At 30.3% G+C, this 23,616-nt stretch overlaps 3 protein-coding genes across 5 annotated transcripts; 2 read left to right on the top strand and 1 right to left on the bottom strand.

Annotated features, from left to right (window-relative positions):
• Positions 1-271: 271 nt before the first annotated feature.
• On the bottom strand, positions 272-5,624 carry LOC113861988 (chaperone protein DnaJ). 2 transcript variants are annotated; one of them, XM_027495133.1, is made up of 4 exons: positions 5,215-5,624; positions 4,089-4,157; positions 3,340-3,597; positions 2,331-3,243 (listed from the first exon to the last, which is right to left on the bottom strand). In XM_027495133.1, the coding sequence occupies exons 1-4, from the start codon at positions 5,473-5,475 to the stop codon at positions 2,995-2,997; spliced, it is 837 nt and encodes a 278-aa protein (XP_027350934.1). In that variant the 5' UTR covers positions 5,476-5,624; the 3' UTR covers positions 2,331-2,994. The 2 variants fall into 2 exon arrangements, with proteins under 2 accessions (XP_027350933.1, XP_027350934.1); XM_027495132.1 differs by having other exon boundaries at positions 272-3,597.
• LOC113861989 lies at positions 2,031-2,544 on the top strand. Its single transcript, XM_027495134.1, has 2 exons — positions 2,031-2,351; positions 2,443-2,544. The coding sequence occupies exons 1-2, from the start codon at positions 2,040-2,042 to the stop codon at positions 2,542-2,544; spliced, it is 414 nt and encodes a 137-aa protein (XP_027350935.1). The 5' UTR covers positions 2,031-2,039.
• A 10,898-nt stretch (positions 5,625-16,522) lies between the features above and the next one.
• On the top strand, positions 16,523-21,690 carry LOC113862686 (adenylyl-sulfate kinase 3). Of its 2 annotated transcripts, none has more exons than XM_027495813.1 (7): positions 16,523-16,788; positions 17,579-17,768; positions 18,867-19,016; positions 19,656-19,774; positions 19,853-19,937; positions 21,240-21,286; positions 21,389-21,690. In XM_027495813.1, the coding sequence occupies exons 2-7, from the start codon at positions 17,645-17,647 to the stop codon at positions 21,485-21,487; spliced, it is 624 nt and encodes a 207-aa protein (XP_027351614.1). In that variant the 5' UTR covers positions 16,523-16,788; positions 17,579-17,644; the 3' UTR covers positions 21,488-21,690. The 2 variants fall into 2 exon arrangements, with proteins under 2 accessions (XP_027351614.1, XP_027351613.1); XM_027495812.1 differs by having other exon boundaries at positions 16,523-16,824.
• The last annotated feature ends 1,926 nt before the right edge of the window (positions 21,691-23,616 follow it).

Raw genomic sequence — 23,616 nt, 5'->3', positions numbered from 1 at the left:
AAAATCTACCTATCATCTTTGATTTTTGTTTTTTATTTTCTAAATAATTTTTATTCTATTTTATCTACTCCTAACTTTTCAAAAAAAAAAAATCTATCCATTATCTTTAATTTTTTTTAAATTTTGAATTTTTATATTTTATTATTATTATTATTTTAAAATAAAATTACTTATTTACAGTTTAGGATGACTATTTTTTTGAGTCAACAGGATAATTTTTTTGGTCAACTTTATCGATTGTTTAAAGCTTTTTTTTTTTTTTTGGGTTAACAGACTCTCCCAAACCCAGAATAGCCCCGCGACCCAAAAAATCCTTTTTTAGTAAAGTGAACCCTGAGTGGCCGAAAGTAGCATGAAATATTAAGAAGTTTTTTCTTTAGGTCCATAAAATGTGAAAAACCCCTTCTTCTTTTTTCAACAAAATGTGCTCTGAACCAACGAGTATATCCAAACTAGCCCACTTTATTTTGCTTTTTTAGGTGATAAACTTAGTTCATATATATCCTTTACTCTAGCCAGTTGCCAACAGAGAATTAGGGTTGTTGACCAAAAAAAGAAATACAATTAAGGTTGTAATAATAATACTTACTTAGGACGAAAATTTGAGAAGAAAACTTTTTTTTCTTAATTAATAACGTGTTTTTAATTTGAAATAGATAAATTTTAACTTCAGTGGTTTCGGATTATGATGCTGAACAAATTTTATTCATAAAATAAGAGCATTTTAAAAGAATAAAAAATTATCAACTCTTAGGAATTATTTTAAGCAACTAAAGATGATAATATTTTTATTAAAAAGAATGTACTCATATCAAAGAATAAGTGTGTAATAAATACGTTTCAATAAAAATTTATTATTATTTTAGTTGCTTAAAATGAATCTTAAATGTTGATGTTAACAATTCACTTGATGAGATTAACTTTATGAATCAAACTCTGTCATTATGTTTGTCATAAATCAAGTCTTAAAAAAGTCATTTTAGTAAGTTATTTTTAATGTTGACTTAAATATATATTTTAGTTTTTGAAAAAAAAAGACATTTTCTAGTTTTAGCCATAAAAAAAATTGTATTTATTTTTAGTCTTTAAAACTATAAAAACTATATGCTTGAATCTTTAGTGATTGACAATGGATAAAACCAATATCATTTTTGTTAAATATAGAGATTCAAAATGAATAAAATTTTATAGCAACTAAAATAAAAAATTATATTTTTAAAGATCAGATTATCGATTGTAACTTTGTCCATATTATGATCATACTATGATTACTTACATGTTTGAAATCTGATAGACTTCTCGACAATAAATATATAATCAAATAATTCATACTCTGATATATTTGAAAAGAATATATTACCAAAACATAGTCACCGAAAGAAATTATTGATAGTGAAACATAAAATAATTACAAATTGTAAAATTTTAATTTATACTAATTTCAATAGATCCCTGTTCTCTTTCTTACAAATACTTAATTCCTGTAATAATTTACATTTTGATTAGTTTAAATGGCGCAAATTAATTATTGAGCAACATATTTGAGAATGTTTATTGGCATTCTTGTTTTATGTTTTCATCAACTACGTATGGCTTAAAAATTCAATTCAATTCATTCATTCTTTCCATAAAGATAGTTAAAAACGATTCATTATTTTTGCCTTTGTTTAATCAAATCATAATGATATGGGTTTTGCAAGATTGAGTTCAACGACTGTGAGGGGGTCTTTACAATGTGAAGATATATGTGGTTGTCTAGAAATGCCATCTAGAAGATTTGGTCAAGTTTGGAGTATCTAGAAGATTTCCTTCAGAACTGGGGTTCCAGCTCACCTGCTACATTGTTGTTAAATTGTCTATTTTTCTATTCATCAAGGTCACATTGTACAAGGTCAAATATGCACAAAGGCCAAAGAGAAAGGATGCCCTTTGACAATGTAAATATTACTGGCTCTAACAGAAAAAGTCTCAAAAGGCACAGACAACACAACACGCCTTTCCTCGGTTTTACTAATTCATCGATACAATTAAAGAAGTGAATGAGGCCATATAAAGGCAACTCAACCTCCCTCAACATGCTCAAAGCAAATATCCACCCAATAATTCTTGACTTGCTACTTGGGTTGTCATCAATTCTCTCTCTCTCTCTCTCTCTCTGTTACTGCAAATTTAGTTCTTTTTCTGCCTTGCAAGACATGTGTCCTCTCAGATTCATCTTGATCTTTTTCTCCGCCGTGTTAGCCGCTTATTTTGCCTGGACCACCGTGGTTTCCTCCCCGGAGAGTGACTTCACCGACCAAGACCACAACAAGGAATACTCATCCAACAAGGACCATTTCAATTTCACTAAGGTACCCTCAATTCCACTTTCTTTATACGATTCACCATCATTCTTGATTTTATTCTTTTCAATCCTGACTAGAATTGTTGCTTTGGTTTCAGATGATTCAGAACGGATTTTGGGTATTCGTTGACATGGCCAGCGGGAGGTATCTATGGAGAAATTTGATGTCCAAGAATGATGTCGAAGTAAAGAGCTCTTAGGAAAACTCCCCAACCCCTAACTTCTTTAACTTGGTTGTTACAGAAGCTTGTAATTCTTTCTTTTATTTTCGTCCCCAGTAACGGTGATTGAGAAGCCTGCAAATTGTTGTCTTTCTGGTATACTTGGTAGGTAAATGAGGAAGTAACTTGTAAACTTCTTATAATTTTTGCAACCTAATTTAAGTGTCATTTCCCCCAAGCCTTATGTTTCATTTTCAAGATATTTTCCCCTTTAATGCCACTACTGCACACAAAGGTGTATAATATGGGACATGATGGAACTCTGCATATAGCAACTCATCAACCATTTTTTGTAACTTATCATCAGTAAATAGCTTTCAACAGTTATTTACATTTACTGGAATATATTATTATAATGTACAAACACCTTAATAAAGAACATAGCCACATATACAGATTCAGAAGAAATGCTAGTAGCGGCAATGCCCTTTAAATTAGGTCAGACTGTAGCTTAATGGACATGTAGAGAAGCGCTAATAGAGCACCTTGGGGAAGTGGTGCGTACCTAGCAAGGTAGGAGCCAATCCACATGGCCACCATAACTAGTGCAACTACACTACTACTGGTTTTCCCGCAAACCCAACTTGCAAAGGACAAGCACAATGTTAGCAATATGCCTCCCCTCCCGCCTAAAATCCATGCTATTACATAACCAATTTTGTAACCAGTGTCTAACTTCTTATCAAACAATGCTGTCAGACTGCTATATGTAAGTGAGAGTCGGGATCCTAACGTCTGAAACAAGAAGAGTGACATGAATGCTGATCTAAGCACTTCAAAAAAAGAACCCCTCTCTTCATTTAAATTTCCTTCATCTTCCTCCGCATCTGTTTCACGGCTGTAGTGGCCCTCATTGACATTGTAATGCTCCCAGTATCTTTCACTATGCATTTTTTTCCTCAGGTGGGCCCATCTATAGACTCTTACCTGATCCTCAAATTCAGTGCTGTAACTCCACTTTTCCCTGTACGGCTTGTGACCAAATTGAAGTTCTTGATCATACTTATTTCTCGTTGCTTTATTCGATAGTACCTGTTCAAGGATACAATAAAAGTAAATACCCGCATTGGATTTCTAATATTTGTACATATGCTCCAAAGCACATGAAAAAAGGAAACCTTATATTGCAGAAGAAATTTTGGGGGAATGTCATAAAATTCTTCAAAATTCAAAAGCAGATAATAATTGCAATAAATTTGTTGGAGGAAAAAGTTTTTTGCACTTTGTATTAGTTTTATTTTGAATTTGAAAACTGAAAAAGAGAGCACAATGATAGTCTGCTTCCGAACCTTGCTCTGTAAGTACATTTTCGAAAGCCATTTACCAAATGTCAGTTAGCTACATTCTAATTTTTCAGCCTCTACCAAAAAATATCGTTGTGGAACCAGTAGAACTGAAAAGTAGCAGTATGATCCCTATTAAAAGGTGTAAAACCTTTCCTTACCCAAGAAAAAGGAAATTAAATCCCTGATAAGAGGCAATTATTTCTATATACCAAGAAAAGTTGAATAACGGTTGCTCACTTCATATGCATGACGGATGCTCTTGAACAATTCAGCAGCATGTGGATCCTTGCTAACATCAGGATGATACTGCACTCACGGCAAAACAATCAACAAGATGAAATGTTTGCTTACTATATAGGGATAATAATTAATTTCAAAGATACTTCTTTCCAGAAGGTATATTCAGCAGAAAAATAACAACAACAACAAAAGTCTTATCCGGCTAAGTGAGGTTAGCTACATAGACTAGTCAAAAACCAGATTTTCAGATGTTGCATGCAAGCCTACATATGGCACAGCACAGGAGAATGTAAGCATAATGTGTATGCTAGATCAAAGCTGATAAAGCCATATATCATTCGGCAAAAGGGAACAATAAGGAGCCCTTCTTAGGAATAAAATTTTATTTTCGTACAAAAATTAATCAACATAAAGACATGTAAATCTCTGAACAACAACAATTTGAGCAGTATATAATAAGGCAAAGTATCACTCCCTTCAACTTTGATCCTTTGGCAAATAGCACAAGGACTTCATTTGACCATATTGAAAGTTTAAGTAGGTTAGTTGTCAAAACTGAAATCAAGGAGTCAAAGATGAAGGCATAATTTGCCTTTTAACCTTTAATAAACAAATCACAAAACAACTACAAGTAATGAGATCCAAAAAATTACACAGTTGCATTTAAAGTTCAAATCCGCCAAAAGAAATAACCGGCTGCAAAACTATCATCACAGTTGTGAATGTCCAACAAAAATCCACTGATGCATTTGCCTAAACGATAAGTAACAGTGGCTATGACCTGAGAAATTTCCTACCATTTCCTCTTATTCTTACACATATAATCCACCAGGGCACAACAAAAAATAGTTGTATTTTTTCTAACCAGAAACAGAAACTGTCTTAGTTTTAACAATCACAAAATACGGAAATGCAAAAGAACACAAACAATCAAAATACACAAAATTCACATATCATAATCCTCAATTGTTCCAATCAAATCGGACATCATCACAGTTCGTGACATATTACGACGCAGAATCAGAAAGAAACGCCAAGCAATGTTTCCAAATTATCACAGCTTCGTTCAGAGGCACCAAACCAGATTACAGTTTCGTCATCCAAAATCGAAATCGAAAGATACCTTGCGAGCAAGGAGGCGATATGCGCGTTTGATCTCGGCGGCAGTGGCGGTGCGGGTGACACCGAGCACGGCGTAGTGGTTCAGGCCATCGTTGATGGCCGCAGCAGATGAGGAGGAGGAAGAGGAGGCTGCAACGAGTGGGATACGGCGGCGAGAAGAGTTGGTCCAGGTGGAAGGCGCGGCGGAGAGGAAGGCGTTGGAATCGAGGGCGCCACCATAGGGTGCGACGGAGATGGGTCCCACGAGAAGGTGCGATTGCATTGTTTGTCACTTTGCGAACGGACAGTGGTTAGTGCTAACTAATTGGCTCCGTCAAAATAACGCCGTTTTAGATTGTTATTTGTTAAAGACTGTTACGAGTCTCTGCGTGAGAGGCTGTGGTCACCTGTCAGCACAAGATTTCTTTTGTATGCACCTTCTCGCTTCTGTGATTACGAAAAATTGATTACATTTTTAGATATTTCGTGCACTGTACTAATATTTATAAATATAAGTTAAATATAAAAAATTAGAAGTATTTTATCAATAAAAAATACTACAATAAATTATAAATTATACTCATTTACGTTCATAAAATATTTAATTTATAATACATATTTAAAAGATAAAAATAAAAGAAAATACCATATCATAATTGTAGTAATAAAATTTATATTATGTATAAAATTTGCATTAGACAAGACTTCTCAGGCTCATTTGTCAAAATAATACATTTGTTAAAAATAATTACTAAAATCAGGTTGTTCTGAATTATTTCATCAAAATAATATAAACGATTTGGCTTTTTAATTTTCACCTGGAAATACTTTTTTGTTTTCAGATTTAATAGTTTCTATGATCTCTCCTTCATCCAAAACACAAAATATTTTATCTTTATTTGTAAAAATTTTAAATTACAAAAAAAAAAATTGCTTACATAAAAATGTTATTTAAAATTTTATGTATATAAATTAAAAGTAAATAATTAAAAAATAGTAGTTTGATTTTTTATTTTTTTATTTCAGTTTAATCTTTCAATTTTATTTTATTTTTATACTCTAATTTTTTTTTCATTTTGGTTTGATTTTTTTCAATTTTAGTTTAGAGATCTAACATTCAAATATCAATAAAATATGTCTTTTCTTATTATATATTGTTAACTATAGTAATCAAATAAGAAAATAAATGATGATGATAATAATAATAGTAATTAAAAAAAGATAAAGATAATAATTAAGGAAGTTAAATATAGTTTGTTAAAGTAATTTCTTTAAAAGATAAAAGATTTAAGTTTTGATAAATAAAAAATATTTTTATTTAAGTTGAATTGCTTGATGTATTTAATAAATTTGTTAATGTTATAAATTATTATACGAGTGAATGTTCATATTCATAACTCTTTCTTATTCTTTGTAACTTACGATTTTGTAACAGTTTTGTTTAATTCTTATTCAAAGAAGTGAGATTATTCGGTTATAGATTTAGGCATATAAATAAGTGTTTCATTTATATTGAGGATATATGTGAAATGAAATTGAGATTCTCTCTTCCTCTCTATATTACTCTCTCTATTTTCTCACTTACTCCTTATAAATTTACATTCATTTCATAACAGGTTATCAGTAAGAGGCTCTAGGAAACACTTCTTCAAGAAAGAAACATTATTGAATAAAGCATGAGACTCTAGTACACACTTTTTTAAGAAAGGAACATTATTGAATAAAGGTACGATATTATTTCATTTTTATTTTTCTTATAGAAATATATCATTATTTATTTATTTTAATTTCAATTAAAATTGTGTGGAGAAAAGGTTTTTGATGAGTATACGTTAGAAGAAAAAATATAATCAACTTTTCAGGCACGTGCTCCTGCAGCAGCAATATCATGAGAAATGATTCAAAAATATTCTGAATTTATTCTTGTTTTCTTGTGGCTGAATAAAATAATGAGGTTTTGATAAAAATAATGAACCTCGTCTAATTGACATTACTCAATTCCCAGAAGTGAATGTAACTACTCGTAACCATTGTAACTATGCACAAACTTATTATCGTGGTAATGGTTACGAACATGGTCGTTGTGATAATCAGAAATATACATTTTTCACACCAGAAGTGGAAAAATAGTGAAAAAAATTAAAAAGGGTAAAGGTACCCAAAGTGGTAAAAATATGAAAAACATATGCGTTGTGGAAGCAAAGGTCATTGATCATGTATTTGTCGTATACCAAAGCATCTTATTGATCTTTGTCAAGAATCACTTAAAAATAAGGGAAAAAGATAGAGATAAATTTTATTTGTGAAAATAATAAGAATTTTATGATCATATGAATGTTACCCACTTAGATATTACTAATCATTTTGTTGATCAAGATAAAAAAAAAAATGACCATCTCATTAGTGATCTATTATTATTTTTGTTAATGATTTTATTTATGATCATATAGTAGTATTCAAAATAAGTTTATTATTATTATTTTTTATTATTGAGTTATTATGTTTTTTTTTTCTATATGTTAATGTATGTTTAATATATATTTTTCTCTTTAAAAAAAATAGTAATGATTAAATAAATTGTCATGTATTATAGTTATTTTTTTCATTGATATAGTTGTTATTTAAATTAAATTTTAATATAGTCAGTGTAAATAAAGAATAAAAATAATAATTTTTACCATTTTTTTAGTATCTAATTTAGTTTTTTATTATTTATTTTTTAATAATGAAAAATGAATGTTCTTATGGACGACACCAATAATAAAGACATATGTCTTGTTGATAGTGCAACAACTCACATAATTCTCAATAAATAAAAATTAGTTTTCTCATCTAGTAATGGAACAAGTTAATGTGAATACTATATTTGGTAGTACAAAGATTATTAAAGGCTTTGGTAGAGCTAATATATTGTTGCTTGGTGGAACAAAATTACACATTGTTAGTGCTTTATACCTCACTAAGTCTCACAAAAACTTATTAAGTTTAAAGATATCCGTAAAAATGGATATCATGTTGAAACAACAAATGAAGGAAGAGAATAATACATGTATATCACAAAGATTATCTCAAATAAAAAATGTGTGTTAGAAAAATTACCTTCTTTTTCTTCTGGTTTATATTACACACATATAAATATAATTGAAATATACATTATTGTAAACTAGAAGTTTACAAATCATGATAATTTTTTTTATTCGGCATGAATGATTAGGCTATCCTGGATTAATCATAATGCGAAAAATAATTAACAATTCATGTGGACATTCATTGAAGAGCCAACAGATTCTTCAATCAAATAATTTCTCATGTGTTGCTTGTTGTTCCCAAGAAAAGCTAATTAGTCAATCATCACCAGCTAAAATTGGAAATGAATCTATCATATTTTTAGAATGTATACAATGTGATATTTATGGACCAATACACCCATCATGTGGATCATTTAAATATTTTATGGTTTTAATTGATGCATCAACAAGATGGTCACATATTTATTTGTTGTTAACTCGCAACCAGGTGTTTGCAAGATTACTTGCACAAATAATTCGTTTAAGAGCTCATTTTCCTGATTATTCAATTAAGAAAACACGCCTTGATAATACTGGTGAATTTACATCTCGAGCTTTTAATGATTATTGTATGTTTATTGGGATTGATATTAAGCATCCTATAGCACATGTACATACTCAAAATAGACTTGTTGAATCATTGATTAAACGTCTAAAATTAATTGCAAGACCATTACTAATGAGATCAAAACTTTCAATTTCTACTTGAGGACATGCAATCTTGCATGTTGTAACACTTATTTACATCAAACTAATGAGCTATCATACATTATCCCCTTTGCAATTAGTTTTTGGTTAACAACCAAATATTTCTCATCTTAAAATTTATAGATGTGCAATGTATGTTCCTATTGCTCCACCACAACGCACTAAGATGAGTTCTCAAAGAAGGTTGAGAATATATGTTGGCTATGAATCTTTATCTATAATAAAGTACCTTGAGCCAATGACAGGGGATTTATTTACTGCTTGATTTGCTGATTGTCATTTTGATGAATCACTTTTCCCTACTTTAAGGGGAGAAAAGAAGTATTTGCAAAAAGAGATAAGTTAGAATGAATTATCTTTATCTCATCTTGACCCTCAAACAAAACAGTGTAAATTGGAAGTTCAAAAGATAATTCATTTGTAGGGTTTAGCCAACCAACTACCAAACATGTTTACAAATCCAAAAGCAGTGATTAAATCATATGTGTCGGCTGCTGATACTCCAATCAAAATTAATGTTTCAATTAGACAATCTAATGTTGCAAATCAATTTGAATCACGTATGAAGCGTGGTAGACCTTTTGGTTCCAAAGATAAAAATTCTCAAAAAAGAAAAGGAATTAAGAATCAAAACGACCAAAATGAGGATGTAAAGACTCCAGAAGAGTCATCAGACATAATTACTATTTTAGTTCCCAAAGAAACATAGGTACCTGAAAATGATGAAAATAAAGAGATCTCAACAAATTATGTTATGAATAGAATACAATGAAACCGAAATGAAGTCAATATTGGTGATATTTTTTCATTTAATATAGCATTAGATGTGATAATTGATATAGAGGATCATGAACCAAAATTAGTCAATGAGTATAGACAAAGAAGTGTCTGAAAAAAATGAAAAGTTGCAATTGAGGCAGAATTATAGTTGCTTGCAAAACTACAAGTTTTTGAACCTATAGTTCGTACACCTGAAGATGTAAAGCCAATTGGATATAAATGGGTTTTTGTGCGAAAATGAAATGAAAAAGGTGAAATTGTGAGATATAAAGCATGACTTGTTGCCTAAGGTTTTTTTTGCAAAGACCTAGTATTGATTTTGAACAAATATATTCACCTGTAGTGGTTGCAAATACTTTTTGATTCTTAGTCAGTTTAGCAGTAAATGAAGGGCTTGATTTGCAATTAATAGATATTGTTACAGCCTATTTATATGGTTCACTTGATAATGACATTTATATGAAACTCCCTAAAGGTTTTACTTTGTCAGATGTATACAATTCAAATTCTAGAGAAGGTTATTCAATCAAGTTGAATAAATCACTTTATGGATTGAAACAATCTGGATGCATGTGATATAATCGCCTTAGCGAATATTTGTTGAAGTAAGGATGTAAAAATGACCTTATTTGTCTATGCATTTTTATAAAAAGATCTTATAATGGATTTGTAATAATTGCTGTTTATGTTGATGATTTAAACATCATTAAAATTCCTAAAGAGATTTCAAAAATAGTAAATTGCTTAAAGAAAGAATTTGAAATAAAAGACCTTGGAAGGACAAAGTTTTGTCTTTGATTACAACTTGAATATGTAAAGGATGAAATTTTATGCATCAAGAAACTTATACCACAAAGGTATTAAAATGATTTTATATGGATAAATCATATCCATTATGTACTCCAATAGTTGTAAAGTCATTAGATGTAAACAAAGATCTTTTCAAATCGCAGGAGAAGGACGAAGAACTACTAAGTCTTGAAGTACCTTATCTTAGTGCAATTGGGGCACTAATGTATCTTACTTGTCATACACGACTTGATATATCATTTGCTGTTAACTTATTAACAAGGTATATTTTTTTTACCTACAAAAAGACATTAAAATGGAGTTAAACATATATTTTGTTACCATAAATGGGTTTATTTTACTCAAATAAATATAAATTTGAGTTGATTGGTTATGCTGACGCAGGTTTTTTGTCTGACCCACATAATGGTAGACCACAAACAGGTTATTTGTTTACATATGGTGGTACAGCCATTTCATAGTGATATATGAAACAAACTATAATAGTTACATCATCCAATCATGCATAAATTTTAGCATTCTATGAAACAAGTCGAGAATGTGTCTGGTTGAGATCTATGATTCAACATGTGCAAAAAACTTGTGGTTTATCTTTGGAAAAAATGACCCCAACAATTATTTGTGAAGATAATGTTGTGTGTATTACTCAATTGAAAGAATGGTATATTAAAGGAGATAAAACAAAACATATTTTTTCAAAATTCTTTTTTACCCATGATATTCAAAAGAATGGTGATATAAATATTCAACAAGTTCGTTCATGTGAGAATCTAGCGGATATTTTCACAAAGTCACTTCTAAGTAAAACTTTTGAACAACTAGTTCACAAGATTGAACTTTGTCGTCTTAGAAATGATTGTCCACATGAAAGGAAGAATCAAATACGCTATGCACTCTTTTTTCCTTAACTATAGTTTTTTCCTATTTGGTTTTCCTAGCAAGGTTTTTAATGAGGCAGTATGTAATAGCGTATTAAATAATAATATATTTTACTTTTCAGTAGGTTTTTATCTCATTGGATTTTTCCTAATTAAATGTTATAAAACATATTCTCAAATAATAGACATTCAAGGAGGAGTGTTATGAATTATTATATGAGTGAATGTCCATATTCATAACTCTTCTTTATTTTTTGTAACTTACGATTTTGTAACTATTTTATTTAATTCTTATTCAAAGAGATGAGATTATTCGGTTATAGATTTAGGCCTATAAATAAGTATCTCATTTGTATTGAGGATATATGTGAAATGAAATTGAGATTCTCTCTTCCTCTCTATATTGCTTTCTTTATTTTCTCACTTACTCCTTATAAATTTATATTCATTTCATAACAATTAAAGTCTTTCTACAAGACAAATCAAATATATACCATCAAAGTAGACTATCATATAGTCTAAAAGATGATATAATGATAGATCATCAAAGTTGGTTACAATGTCTTTAATATAATTTAATTGAACAAAAAGTCCAATCAAAATTTAATTATTTATATACCAAAAAAATACATATACAAGGATAACTAAAAGACTATTCAAGCAAAAGGTTAAAAGTGCTGAGTTTGAATATTTGAAAATCAAGAAAGCATAAAAAAATTAACTAAGGACAATATTGAGAAGAACAAATGTGCATTCATTTGTGAAAGATAAAAGCACAATTCTCTTCATACTACTCATTTCATAAGTATGGCAAAAAGAAAAAAAAGGTAAAGAACAAAAATCGTTCCTAACACAAAAAGGCTTTGCACATATCAAAAATCTTATAAAAGATAAATTTGTCAAAATCTAACAAACATTTAGTTATGTCTTACGTAAATATAAATATATTTACTATAAATCAAAGACACTTCAATGTATGAAGAGACATAATATAAAATAACATTATACAATTATCTAAAATTATCTTTTTGTGAATAATTTTTTTTTAAATAGAAATGAGTATTAGCTTAAAAAGGTTAAGTGATAATACTTGAGTAGTGTTATTTGCCTAAAGAGGCAAGGTGTGTAAGAATACTTATAGTCCATGTAAGTTTGGAGAGGCTAGTGCAAAAGTTCTTAGGTTAGTGAGATTCATGTGTATAAATATTTGAGACTGAGAAATGTTTACATAAATAACTACTTGCATTCATTACCCTAAACTAATGAGTCATCTTTCTGCCACCCAAATAAAGGCAAAAAGATCATACAACTTTTATATCTACCACCTTCTAAAATCACACCATGCTTGTCGATAGATGATGAACGAAGGCAACCTTAATCTAAAACTAATGCTATTGAAGTCAACGTTCAACTATTTCTAGCAAATCATATGACTCAAATGATAGCTAAAGCATCCTCTTATGACCTTGGCCGTAAAGAAAAAAATAATAATTTGTAGATACTTCTAATTCTTCTTGTACATCCTACTCCATTCTTTTTTTTTTCCTATTCTTTTCACTCTCGACCTCTTATTATGCCTTTAAACTATTTTCCATTATTAGCTTTTTTAGCCTATCCTAAATTCACTTTTTTTTTTATATCTGGTTACCATGTTGCTTCTTTGACCAGAATATAAAAGATATGTTCGTGCTTATTCATATGTTTCTCCACCTTTTATCTTCATAACACCAAGACCTCCAACTGTCTTTCAAAGATAGACTTTAGAAGCTCAAATTACACATCTAGAACAACTCATTAGCCAATAACAAATTGTTAGTAAATATCTCACTATATAAATTTTGAAGTTGGATATTTTGTCTTTAGCAAACAATGTAACATAGTCTCACGGGGAGGGTCTTTAGTTTATCGTCTTTTTATTTTTTTTATAATGACAAGGGGGAGAATAAGAATATGTTTGTTTGCATTTTTAAAAAGAGGAAACTTTTTTTGAAAACTAAAAATACATGTAATTTTATATTTTAAAAAGAGAAAACTCTTTTTAAAAATGCAAACAAACATGTTCTAAATGTGTTTTACTTTACTACTTTGTTAGTTATTTCTATTACTTGGTTACATACATAAAATTTCTTTTGAATTTATTATATATATATGAGATAATAAGCATAAGATATTTTAGTCCTTCAAGTTTTAAAAATGTAACACTAGTCCTTGATTTTTGTCTCTATTCATTATTTGAGTTACACACTGTCAACACATTACTGGAATGTTGACATGTCATAATACCAAATGGCAACAATGATGTCGTTTTGCATTTGCACTACTTCATTCATGATAATGTCACCATTGTAGATAAAGGCTGACATAAGAGAGGGCACCACTTTATCGCTAGTAACGCCAAAGTTGTGATTTCTCATTCTATATCATATGCCCCTTTCAAAAGTCAAACAAGAGAAAGAAGAATAAAAGGAGAGGAAATGGGATATTGAATGGAAAAATGCTCAGGTTTATGAGTTTGTTTTCTAAAATGTTAAATGTTGAAATTGAGAACTTTCTTTTTATGCTTATTTGTTGTTAGTTTTGATTAGGTCTTTTGATTGATAGTTAATACTATATCTCATCAATTTCAAATATAGGAAGTGAGGTTTTTCCTCTGCTTTATATGTGACTAGTCATTGTACATGAAAATTGTTGAAAATCTTCATCTCTAACATTTTAGAAGGTTGAGAAACCATTAAGGGGTTGATATGGTCTTTTGTGTTTGCGGAATTTGAGCCACGGATGCAATAGATGAAGGATGGCTTATTGTTAAAATTATAACCTGCATCAAAGTCTTTGCTTTATGTGTTTGTGGAAATAACACACCCTTTCAGGCTCCTCTTGGGGCTTGTTTAAGCACTTCAATGATTGGGCTGGTGTTGATTTAGGTGGTGTTGGAGTGTTATTGTCAGTGGTTGTGTGGGTGCTTCCCTTGGGGGTTGTACTAAGTACTTTGACCCTTGAAGTCCCAGGAACTTCAACATCCTCACCCTTTTCTCCTTCTTCTCTCCACTTGGGCTTGGTCTCGTTAGAAGAAATTGCCTAAACTTAAGGTTTTTTTGTTCTATTAGGGTTTCTAACATTGACATGCCTAAGATCCTAATTAGTAATTACATTATCTTGGAGAGAAATTTAGAAAAGTCCTAATGAATAAAGCAAACTCCAAAGGGGATCATCAATTAGGGTCTACGATGATGATAAGAATAAAGAAGAAGAATGATAAATAGATAAAGTCATGTCTCATTATCATTAGTTAACGAGCCATGACTCCATACTTTAGTCCATGTTCGTTAGTCAAGGACCCATCTCATTATATGTTGCCATTTTTCAAAAGCCTCCAACCTCCTTGAGTGTCTTGCCTAAGTTACGCAATGCTGACCCCCTTAAATGCTTTTTTCTTGATGAACACTTCCTCTTCCTTATCTTCATAAAGTGTTTTAATGCTTTTTGAAGTATGTTAGATGTCTCTTTAGTGTCACTAGTCATTAGTTGCATGTAATCTCTTTTACTTATGATCTACTTTTTGAGTTCTTTAACTTAGTCCTTTTTCCTCTTTCCAATTTCACTCTTGATTATTAATTGTGTTCATAATATTTTGAGACAATGTTTCTTACAGATTGGTTAAAGAGATTGTGCTATAAAAGAATACTTAAGGTTAGATAGTTTGGATAAACTAGTATAAAAATATTAATTTAGATTGTAAAATATAGTATATAGTCTTAATTGATAATTGATAGTAACATTATTAATTATGATAAAGAGTTATTATTTGATTTGAGAATAAATTAGTATAAATTATTATGTGTTATGGAGAGACTATAAAAATATTTTTAAAAAAAAATAAATTTAACTCTCCTTCCTTTGTTTGTTAAGCTATTTTAATTAATTAAATGCTTGTTGATTCTACAATTTGTTAAATTTATTAAAAAGTTAAATTATAAACATCACACAAACTTATCTTAACGTATATAACAACATAATTCCATTTCTTTCGATAACAAAACTCTTTTTCAATTTTTAATTTTTATATTGTTATGTAAAATGAAAAAAAAAAGTCTATTGTCTAAATAATAATAATAATAATAATAATAATAATAATAATAATAATCGTATTAAAGATCAAGAATAGTAAAGAATATTAATGTTACTGTTACAATATTATGAGAATAATTATTTTTTTAATTATTTATTCAAAATTTTCATCATTTTGAAATTATTAAAAATATCTTTATTATTTTATACATTACATTAATTGTATCAAATTTAATTTGAATTCAAAAATTGTTTGGTATTAATTTATAAGAACATTGAATCTTATAATTTAGAAAATAAGTATTTTTATTTAAAAAATTAGATAATCATTTAGTAATATCAATTCAACTTAATCTGTAGTTTTCATTGTGATTAAATGTAATTATGTTAAATATTTAAATAAAAAAGTTTGTCACACAGAATAATCTTATCATAGTTTAAATAAAATTATTTTCAGTTTAGAAAAACACTAATATCAGTTTTTATAGATTAATTTGACTAATTTTTTTAAAATACTTTATTAAATAAAATTATTGATGTTATTTTAACTATTTAACAGGATATTATAGCAAAAATAATAATAATATTTAACAGGATACATAAATAGTTTCGTTAAATTAAACAGAAGTATTTTTCCGGGAGGACTAACATGTCTCATAAAAAAAATTACAAAATTTTTTAAATATTAAATTTGGTCTATAAATTTTTTCAAAAATTAATGAATTATTTTATTAATAACTATAATATTTAATTATATATATAATTTTATCAAATTTTAAAAGAGTCATATAACATATATTTAATTAATTATTTAATAAATTTGAATTTAATTTTGTGATATTCATGCACAAAAAATTATTAATTAAAATAAATATGAAAATATAGAATTTAAATTAATATAAAATGCATTATATAAAAATTATTTAATACGATAAAAAATTAATATTCATAAATTGTGTATATATATAGTAGTAGTTAATTATTATGATTATTGATAAGTGAGGTCGGAGTGGTGCAGGGCGTAGAATGCAATCAGAAGCGCATCGTCCGTGAGTGGAGAGTAAAAGGAGGGAATGAAGGAGAAGACTGAATCAGTGTCCACATTCATTCATTCATTGTTTAATGGTACCCTCTTCCCTCACAAAATTCAAACCCCTTTCAATGCCTTCGCCTTCGCCTTCGCCATTTACATTACATGACATGGCATAACACACACCACTCTCTCTCCCTATTTTCCACACCAAACCAAAACAAAACCTCGTAACCTCATTTCACAAGGTTAAGGTAACTCCCAGATTCACACCCAACATTTTCTTCTTGGTACTCACTCTCTTCCCTTTCCCTCTTTTTGCGTAATGGGTTGTGATTATTATGCCTCTCTCATCTTTTTATTAACTGGACATTGTCATGTCACCGGAGACCAAAATTTTGACCTTGTCATCAAATTACTTAGTTGCTTGCACAATTGGCATCAATTATTACATACAAGAGAGTCAAGGGGCTACAACTAGTTATTTTCATGAATCTTGTTCAGGAAGACACTTTTTGAAACTTGAGTGTGGGTTTTGCGACACGTTTTCATGATTTCAAAAGGGTGAGAAAAATACTGTTTTTTTTAATCATAGAAGGACCCACCACGATTGGGTATTAAGGTTCAGGGGTCCACTAGTTAATTTTGAAAAATAAAATTGGGTGTTTCTCTCTTTTAAGCAGAATCATACACTGTTCACTCAAGAATTCCATATTTACAGTCCACCTTTCTTTTTACCCCCCTATAAGGTCTCGTCCTAATCTTTGTGGAAACCTTTAACAAGTACAATGTATGTAGACGCTGACTATGTCAAATAGTTTACATTTCTTTTTGTTTGTTTGACACAAACAAGTGGAAGTGATGAGATCATAATTCCACTATGTGAAATTGATGTACTTTGTCGTGCTTTCAATTATGCTGTCTGTACCAGTGCTGTAATGCTTGCCCTAATGAAGCACTTACCATGTTTCTTGTGTAGTTAGTTATATTACTATCATGTACTCCCATTCTTAGACTCTCTCTTCTTGTGTTTTGTTGCTGCAGTAATCCATGAAATGCAATTAATAGCTTAATATTGATCAATAGAGAAGACTAGGGGACTTGTTTGCAATGTCAACTCTGAGCAATTCAACGAATATATTTTGGCAAGATTGTCAAATAGGAAGGCCTGAAAGGCAGAAGCTACTTAACCAAAAGGGATGTGTCGTATGGATTACTGGACTCAGCGGATCAGGTTCATGTTGTTAGTGTTACTGGCTTAGGGACTACATTTTTTCAATGTTGGTTCCTGATATTCAGTTCTTTTTTTGGCGTGGAAAGCATCATACTATTTCTGTGATGCTTGTGATTTTCATTGTGTTTTATTTGCTTTTTGAATTTAAGATTCTTCTTTGACTTGACTTGAGCAGTAGGTGAGTATTATCTGTCACATTGCTTGGTAATTTACCAAACATGTTTTCAGTTCCACATTCTGTTTTCATTGTAATGAAAACATGAAATAAACAAACCAAAATAACTCTTACTTTATGTCTCTGTAATCTGTTCTATTCTATCAAAGCAGATTATAATTGTTTTTGTAACTTTTGCCCACTTATATCAATTCTTCTCTTCTTCACAACGTAAACAAACTGTATCTTTAATCTAGTTGCGTGTTGATTAGTTCAGTTGTTCATCCAGCTGGACTGGTAAAATCCAATTGAAGCACGTGTATCAGCAATGGACATTTCTTAGTACTGACATCATTTGTTGGCAATTTTTCCCTGTATAGATGATAGAATATTGAAGGTATATATTATTTGACTTGTTTTAACATTATTCTGACTATGGGTATAAATTGGCTAAATTAAGTTTCAAACTATTGTGCTTGTATATTTTCTGAAAACTTCTGGAAGAAGCAAATTAGAAATTTACAGTAGAACATGAAATTTATAGCCAAACCAGAAGGACTGAAGGAAACAGAAAATACAATTTTTCACTATTTTGATTCTTGCAATCATCTTCTGCACTGATTGAAATTATTACTAGGCGCAGATGGTGTACTGCCTGTTATACCTATGGTCATTTTCTGTGTTCAATTTGACTTGTCCTGCATTGTTATACAGAGGAAGGCGGCCACAAGGCCCAATTTCTTCCCAAAATTTTACCATTAGTTCCATCTCTTATCTTTTACATCATAGTTAAGACATGCTTCGTTGTATATTTTTCTTCTGTGAATCTCTCGTGAATTATAGGTATGTATGGTACCAGTAAATAATGCATAGTCTTTGAAATTCCTTTGAGTGAGTGTGATGCTTGCAACATGCTGTATTGATTGCTTTCTGAAACTGTTCAGGAAAAAGCACATTAGCATGTTCCCTAAGCAGAGAACTGCACTCAAGGGGAAAGTTATCTTATGTCCTTGATGGAGATAACCTTCGGCATGGACTAAACAAGGATCTTGGTTTTAAACCTGAAGATCGCACTGAAAATATTCGCAGAACTGGTAAGCTTGCTCCTGTAAATAAATCCTTAAAGGAAATGGAGTAACAAGAACTTGATAATCAGTTCTAACATAATATTATATGTGCCAAGGGTGGATATCAGAGTGATATCAGTTGTCTATACTGGCATGATAAATATTTCTTGTTATTCCTTAGAACAACCTATTAATAACTGTCCATGTCTTCCTGCTATGAAAAGCTGTATAGTAGAATGACCGAATCAAAAGGATGGAAGATCTTATAAGATGTTAGTGTATTATCATGGCTTTTTTGGTGGACTGCTCTTGAGAAGTTGAAATATAGTAAGAAATATATTTTGGATCAGATTTAAGTAGATGTTTCAGTATTATAGAAGGTGTTTGCAAAAGGAAGTACAGATAATTTTTCATATAAAAGTGGAAGAATATTGCCACATCCAAAACTGATATATGTGAGATATTATGATGTTTATCTACTACATGAATCTTTTCAACATATATTGTGGAAAATTGAAATATATGTGTACATCATCAGTACATGCATTTGCTGATTCAACAGTACTTGGTTGTTGCAGTTATAAGGTTAGCTGGTGTATATGAAAAAATCTGATGCGTATGTGTTTTCCAACTTGGTTTTACTGATCAGAAAATTATTTAATTCAGGAGAAGTAGCAAAACTCTTTGCCGATGCTGGTTTAATATGTGTTGCCAGTCTGATATCTCCTTACAGAAGAGACCGAGACATCTGCCGTGCAATGTTACCTGATAAAAATTTTATTGAGGCAAGGCTTCATTAGGCATTTCTGATCATTTGTATTAGTTGATCTGCATGATTTTTGATAGTGGGATTGTATTGACAGGTCTTCATGAACATGCCTCTAGAATTGTGTGAGGCACGAGATCCAAAGGGCCTCTATAAGCTTGCCCGTGCTGGAAAAATCAAAGGTGAGCTTTTGTAATGTGTTTTACCTACAGAGGCTTCTCCCCACCCCTCGAACATAAGTACACTGAAATTGAGACATAACAAGAAAGAAAAAAATGTTGAAGGAAGCCCAATATTAAGTTTGTGCTGCATTGTTAACTGGAATAGGAATGGATGCAATACACAATAATTTATTCCAAGGAAGCATTTAAGTCCATGCTTTTTTCGTGTACCTGTACATGTTGGAGTTTTTTTGTTCATTGATCTTTGTGGTTGAGTCTTAGGTTAAACTTATTTGACTGTCCAGCAAAGTGTAATTTAGTTTGTCTAGACACATCTTTATGATTTCTTGCATGAATATGAAAAAAAGTATTGCTAAAATTCTAACTATAGTTAGTCTGATGCTAAAACAGGATTTCATATTTAATCATTTTGACTAGGAAATATGAAATTAATCATTGAAGTGAGATGAACGCCAGGGTGCTTTTATCTTAAAATAAAATTTTCATAATACGATAAGCCTATATTTCTGAAGTGTGGAAAGTTATCACCTTTATAATCAAAACTTATTTAACAATCGCTATATTTTAAATTAGACTGAAGTTATTTGGTTTTGATGTGGTGCCGTTAGGAACTCTGGTGGTATGATGACTTGTACAGTAGTACCTATTATAGTTGTTAGTCATATGAGCTGGTGTTCCATTTATGACTACAGCCGTTGGCAAATGGATGAAGTCTGAAAATGGTAGTGCTGTGCTGATAACAGGAATTTTTGTCGGACAACAAAGTTGTGGCAGTAGATTGGTATTGTAGCATATAGTTTACTAGGACTTCTCAAGGAGCCACAAATACTGACAACAAATTAACAGATGGGTGTGATTCCCGTGTAGTTTTGCTTTGATTATAACAAAGAAAGTGGAAAAACAGCTACTCCTTGATCAGTGAGTGTTATTGATATTTGCTCCTACAACTAGTGCTTGTTAATAAACTGACTTTCTTAATCTTTTAACCTTAGCTTCAGTGATTGACTTTCAGTCAATTAAGCTGTTTAATTATTTTATGCCACTAATGTGATTAAAAATTTCAAGCCCTAATAAATATTGTTGACAGAATTCACGGCTTGTAGTTGCATCTTATCTTGCATACTGTGGTTTTCTTTCTTGTGTTGTCTTCAGGAGCCCGTTTGACAACTTTCCTTTATATTGAAACATTTGTAAAACATTGCTTGGAATCACTTCTTAATTTTAACTGCTGAAACTATTTCCATATTTTGAAATTTGAATTCTACAATGTGGGCTTTTTGAACTTCCTGTGAAATTGCTCAGGTTTTACTGGCATTGATGATCCTTATGAACCACCCATAAATTGTGAGGTATGTGTTCATGTAGCTACTAGAGTTCTTCACGCATATATTTTGCCTTGCCTGATGTGTTATATACATGTACGTAGTTCAACATGATTATCTTTTGTGCAGATTGAAATAAAGCAAGAAGGTGGAGTTTGTCCAACACCCACTTTGATGGCAGGACAAGTAGTTACTTACTTGGAGGACAAAGGATTTCTTGAATGTTAGGATTTTGATAATTATATCTAATGGTTGATCATTTGTAGTGTGAGTATTCTCTAATATAATGTTTCTTTCAAATGATGTTAAAATTCTAGGAAGTGCGGGGTAGGAAAGTGGTCAGAGAATTAATGCACTTGTAAAATTCAATGATATATAATTTTTACAATTCATTCTATAGGTTGATCAAGAAGTTCAGGATATTTTTGAACGAATGATATGATTATTCTCTCTGCATTTTTTAATGTCTATTGTTCATAATTACCCTATCCACTTTGTCCTGCCTCGACTAACTTCTCCATTGCACATTTAATACACAAAAGTGTTTAAAATTGAGTAGAACTATTGAACATATTTGAGATGCGTGACTAAATTAATTTGAATAATATTTTTGTTAGAATGTGTTTTTGATTATAACTTGTGGAATTAGTTTCAATTTAACATAAACTAAATCAAACTTAATATGGTCCGGTAAAGATAGTTAAAGTCCTTTATAAGTGTTTAAATCCTAATCACCACGATATTTGTTTCGTTATGAACAGGGTAAATTTATAATCACATTAACGAAATAAACTCAGCCTGTCTAGTCCATGAAGATTTTACTGTGAACAAAATAGTCTAATTTCTGAAGGTGTTAACTGAGCATAGGATAAAAAGCCTTACCTTACGGCCGAATAGGCAATCGAGAAAAAAGTTTAAATATATTTTTAATATTTATAAATATGAGTCATTTAGATTTTTTCGTTTCGTTTTAATTTTCATAACTTTTAAAAATTGTTAAAATTATATCTATTAACACTTCGAGCATAAATAACTACGGAAGTTTTTTTTTATTAGAAATTTAATCAAGAGACTTACTCTTAAAGATAAAAATTATTCTTTGCAGAAGGAACAAAGTAACACATAAAACAATATTTTATAATTATCCTATTTAAACAATAGAGTAAGAAACGATATTAAAGATGACTTTAAGAGTGACATAGTATACATCTACATAGATTATATCGATGATTTAGATTTATAACACCTTATCAACATGTGGTGATAGAAATTATTTTTAAAAATTCTAAGTTTTATAAGAATTAACACCAAAAAACAAATTGAAAGAATAAAATAAAATTCAATTATATTTATAAGAACTAAATCATGTTTTATCACACACACATGTATATGTAAGTATGAATGAGTAAAAATTATATCAAAATAACTAAATTCTTTGCTTAAGAACCGGACCACAAAAAATGCAAAACCCTTTCTCCAAACTTTATATGGTTTTCGTATGACAATGAAACCAACCAAAGTGCCTCTGATACAAAAGCAAACAGTTGAGTAACTTTTTAAAGAAGTACTTATAAAATAAATAAATATAGCTTCCCTTACGAGTAAAATATATTAAATAAAAGTAACACAAATTTATTTTAACATGTAAAAAAATAAATCTTTTAAATTTAAATCTCTTACAAGTATTTATTAAAAAATGAATTAAGATAAGAGCACAATCGAAGACGAAAGCAATCAAAATTGCTTTGAAACGTGGAGGAAACGGCCTTGTCTGAATATAGAGTTTGACTTGGATTAGGCAACAAAGACGGATCAAGGGGAAGGACAAGGCGAAGCGAAAATCAAAAGCGGTGAAAACGACGTCGTAGATCGAGGATGGTGCTGAATAGTAGCATGGTGATGAGGGTGGCGCACGCATCGGCGCATCTTTGGCAGTACATAGCGTGCAATCCCCAAAGGTTGAGCAGCGACGCCGTTTTGCGCCTTCTCTTCTGTCTCCCTCTCCAACGCCTCATTCTCTCACTCTCCTCTTACCTTGCCTTCCATCCTCCACACTCCGATTGAAATTTCAATCTTCATTTCCCATCTTTCGCTATGTACGGTTAATCATTCCTCTATTGTACATTATTATTATTATCTATTCTATCTTCCCTCTTCTTCTGTTTGTTTGTGTTTATGTCTTTTCTTAGGTATTTTTTATGTACATTTGACACCGTTTCTGTCTGTATCACTGGGTTGATTTTGTAAATTGGAGATGGAACCAAAGTGAAATTATCTTTTAGCGAGCTCAGCAATGGAAAGTAAAGGATGAGAGACATGAAACCCTAAACTCTTCTGTTATTAAAAATAGTTTATAG

This window comes from Abrus precatorius, unplaced genomic scaffold (assembly GCF_003935025.1).
Source record: "Abrus precatorius isolate BTA unplaced genomic scaffold, Abrus_2018 Scaffold3, whole genome shotgun sequence".
In the NCBI taxonomy this organism is placed as follows: domain Eukaryota; kingdom Viridiplantae; phylum Streptophyta; class Magnoliopsida; order Fabales; family Fabaceae; genus Abrus; species Abrus precatorius.
The sequence above is the reverse complement of the archived record's forward strand: the minus strand, read 5'-3'. Positions and strand labels throughout refer to the sequence as shown.

Excerpts from the sequence above, each read along its gene's own strand:
- LOC113862686 (XM_027495813.1), top strand. The coding sequence starts at position 17,645 with ATGTCAACTCTGAGCAATTCAACGAATATATTTTGGCAAGATTGTCAA. Across the intron at positions 19,017-19,655 it reads TGAAAATATTCGCAGAACTG|GAGAAGTAGCAAAACTCTTT; the intron begins GTAAGCTTGCTC and ends TATTTAATTCAG. Across the intron at positions 19,775-19,852 it reads CTGATAAAAATTTTATTGAG|GTCTTCATGAACATGCCTCT; the intron begins GCAAGGCTTCAT and ends TTGTATTGACAG.
- LOC113861988 (XM_027495132.1), bottom strand. The coding sequence starts at position 5,475 with ATGCAATCGCACCTTCTCGTGGGACCCATCTCCGTCGCACCCTATGGT. Across the intron at positions 4,158-5,214 it reads ATCGCCTCCTTGCTCGCAAG|TATCATCCTGATGTTAGCAA; the intron begins GTATCTTTCGAT and ends CCGTGAGTGCAG. Across the intron at positions 3,598-4,088 it reads GCATCCGTCATGCATATGAA|GTACTATCGAATAAAGCAAC; the intron begins GTGAGCAACCGT and ends ATCCTTGAACAG.
- LOC113861989 (XM_027495134.1), top strand. The coding sequence starts at position 2,040 with ATGAGGCCATATAAAGGCAACTCAACCTCCCTCAACATGCTCAAAGCA. Across the intron at positions 2,352-2,442 it reads ACCATTTCAATTTCACTAAG|ATGATTCAGAACGGATTTTG; the intron begins GTACCCTCAATT and ends CTTTGGTTTCAG.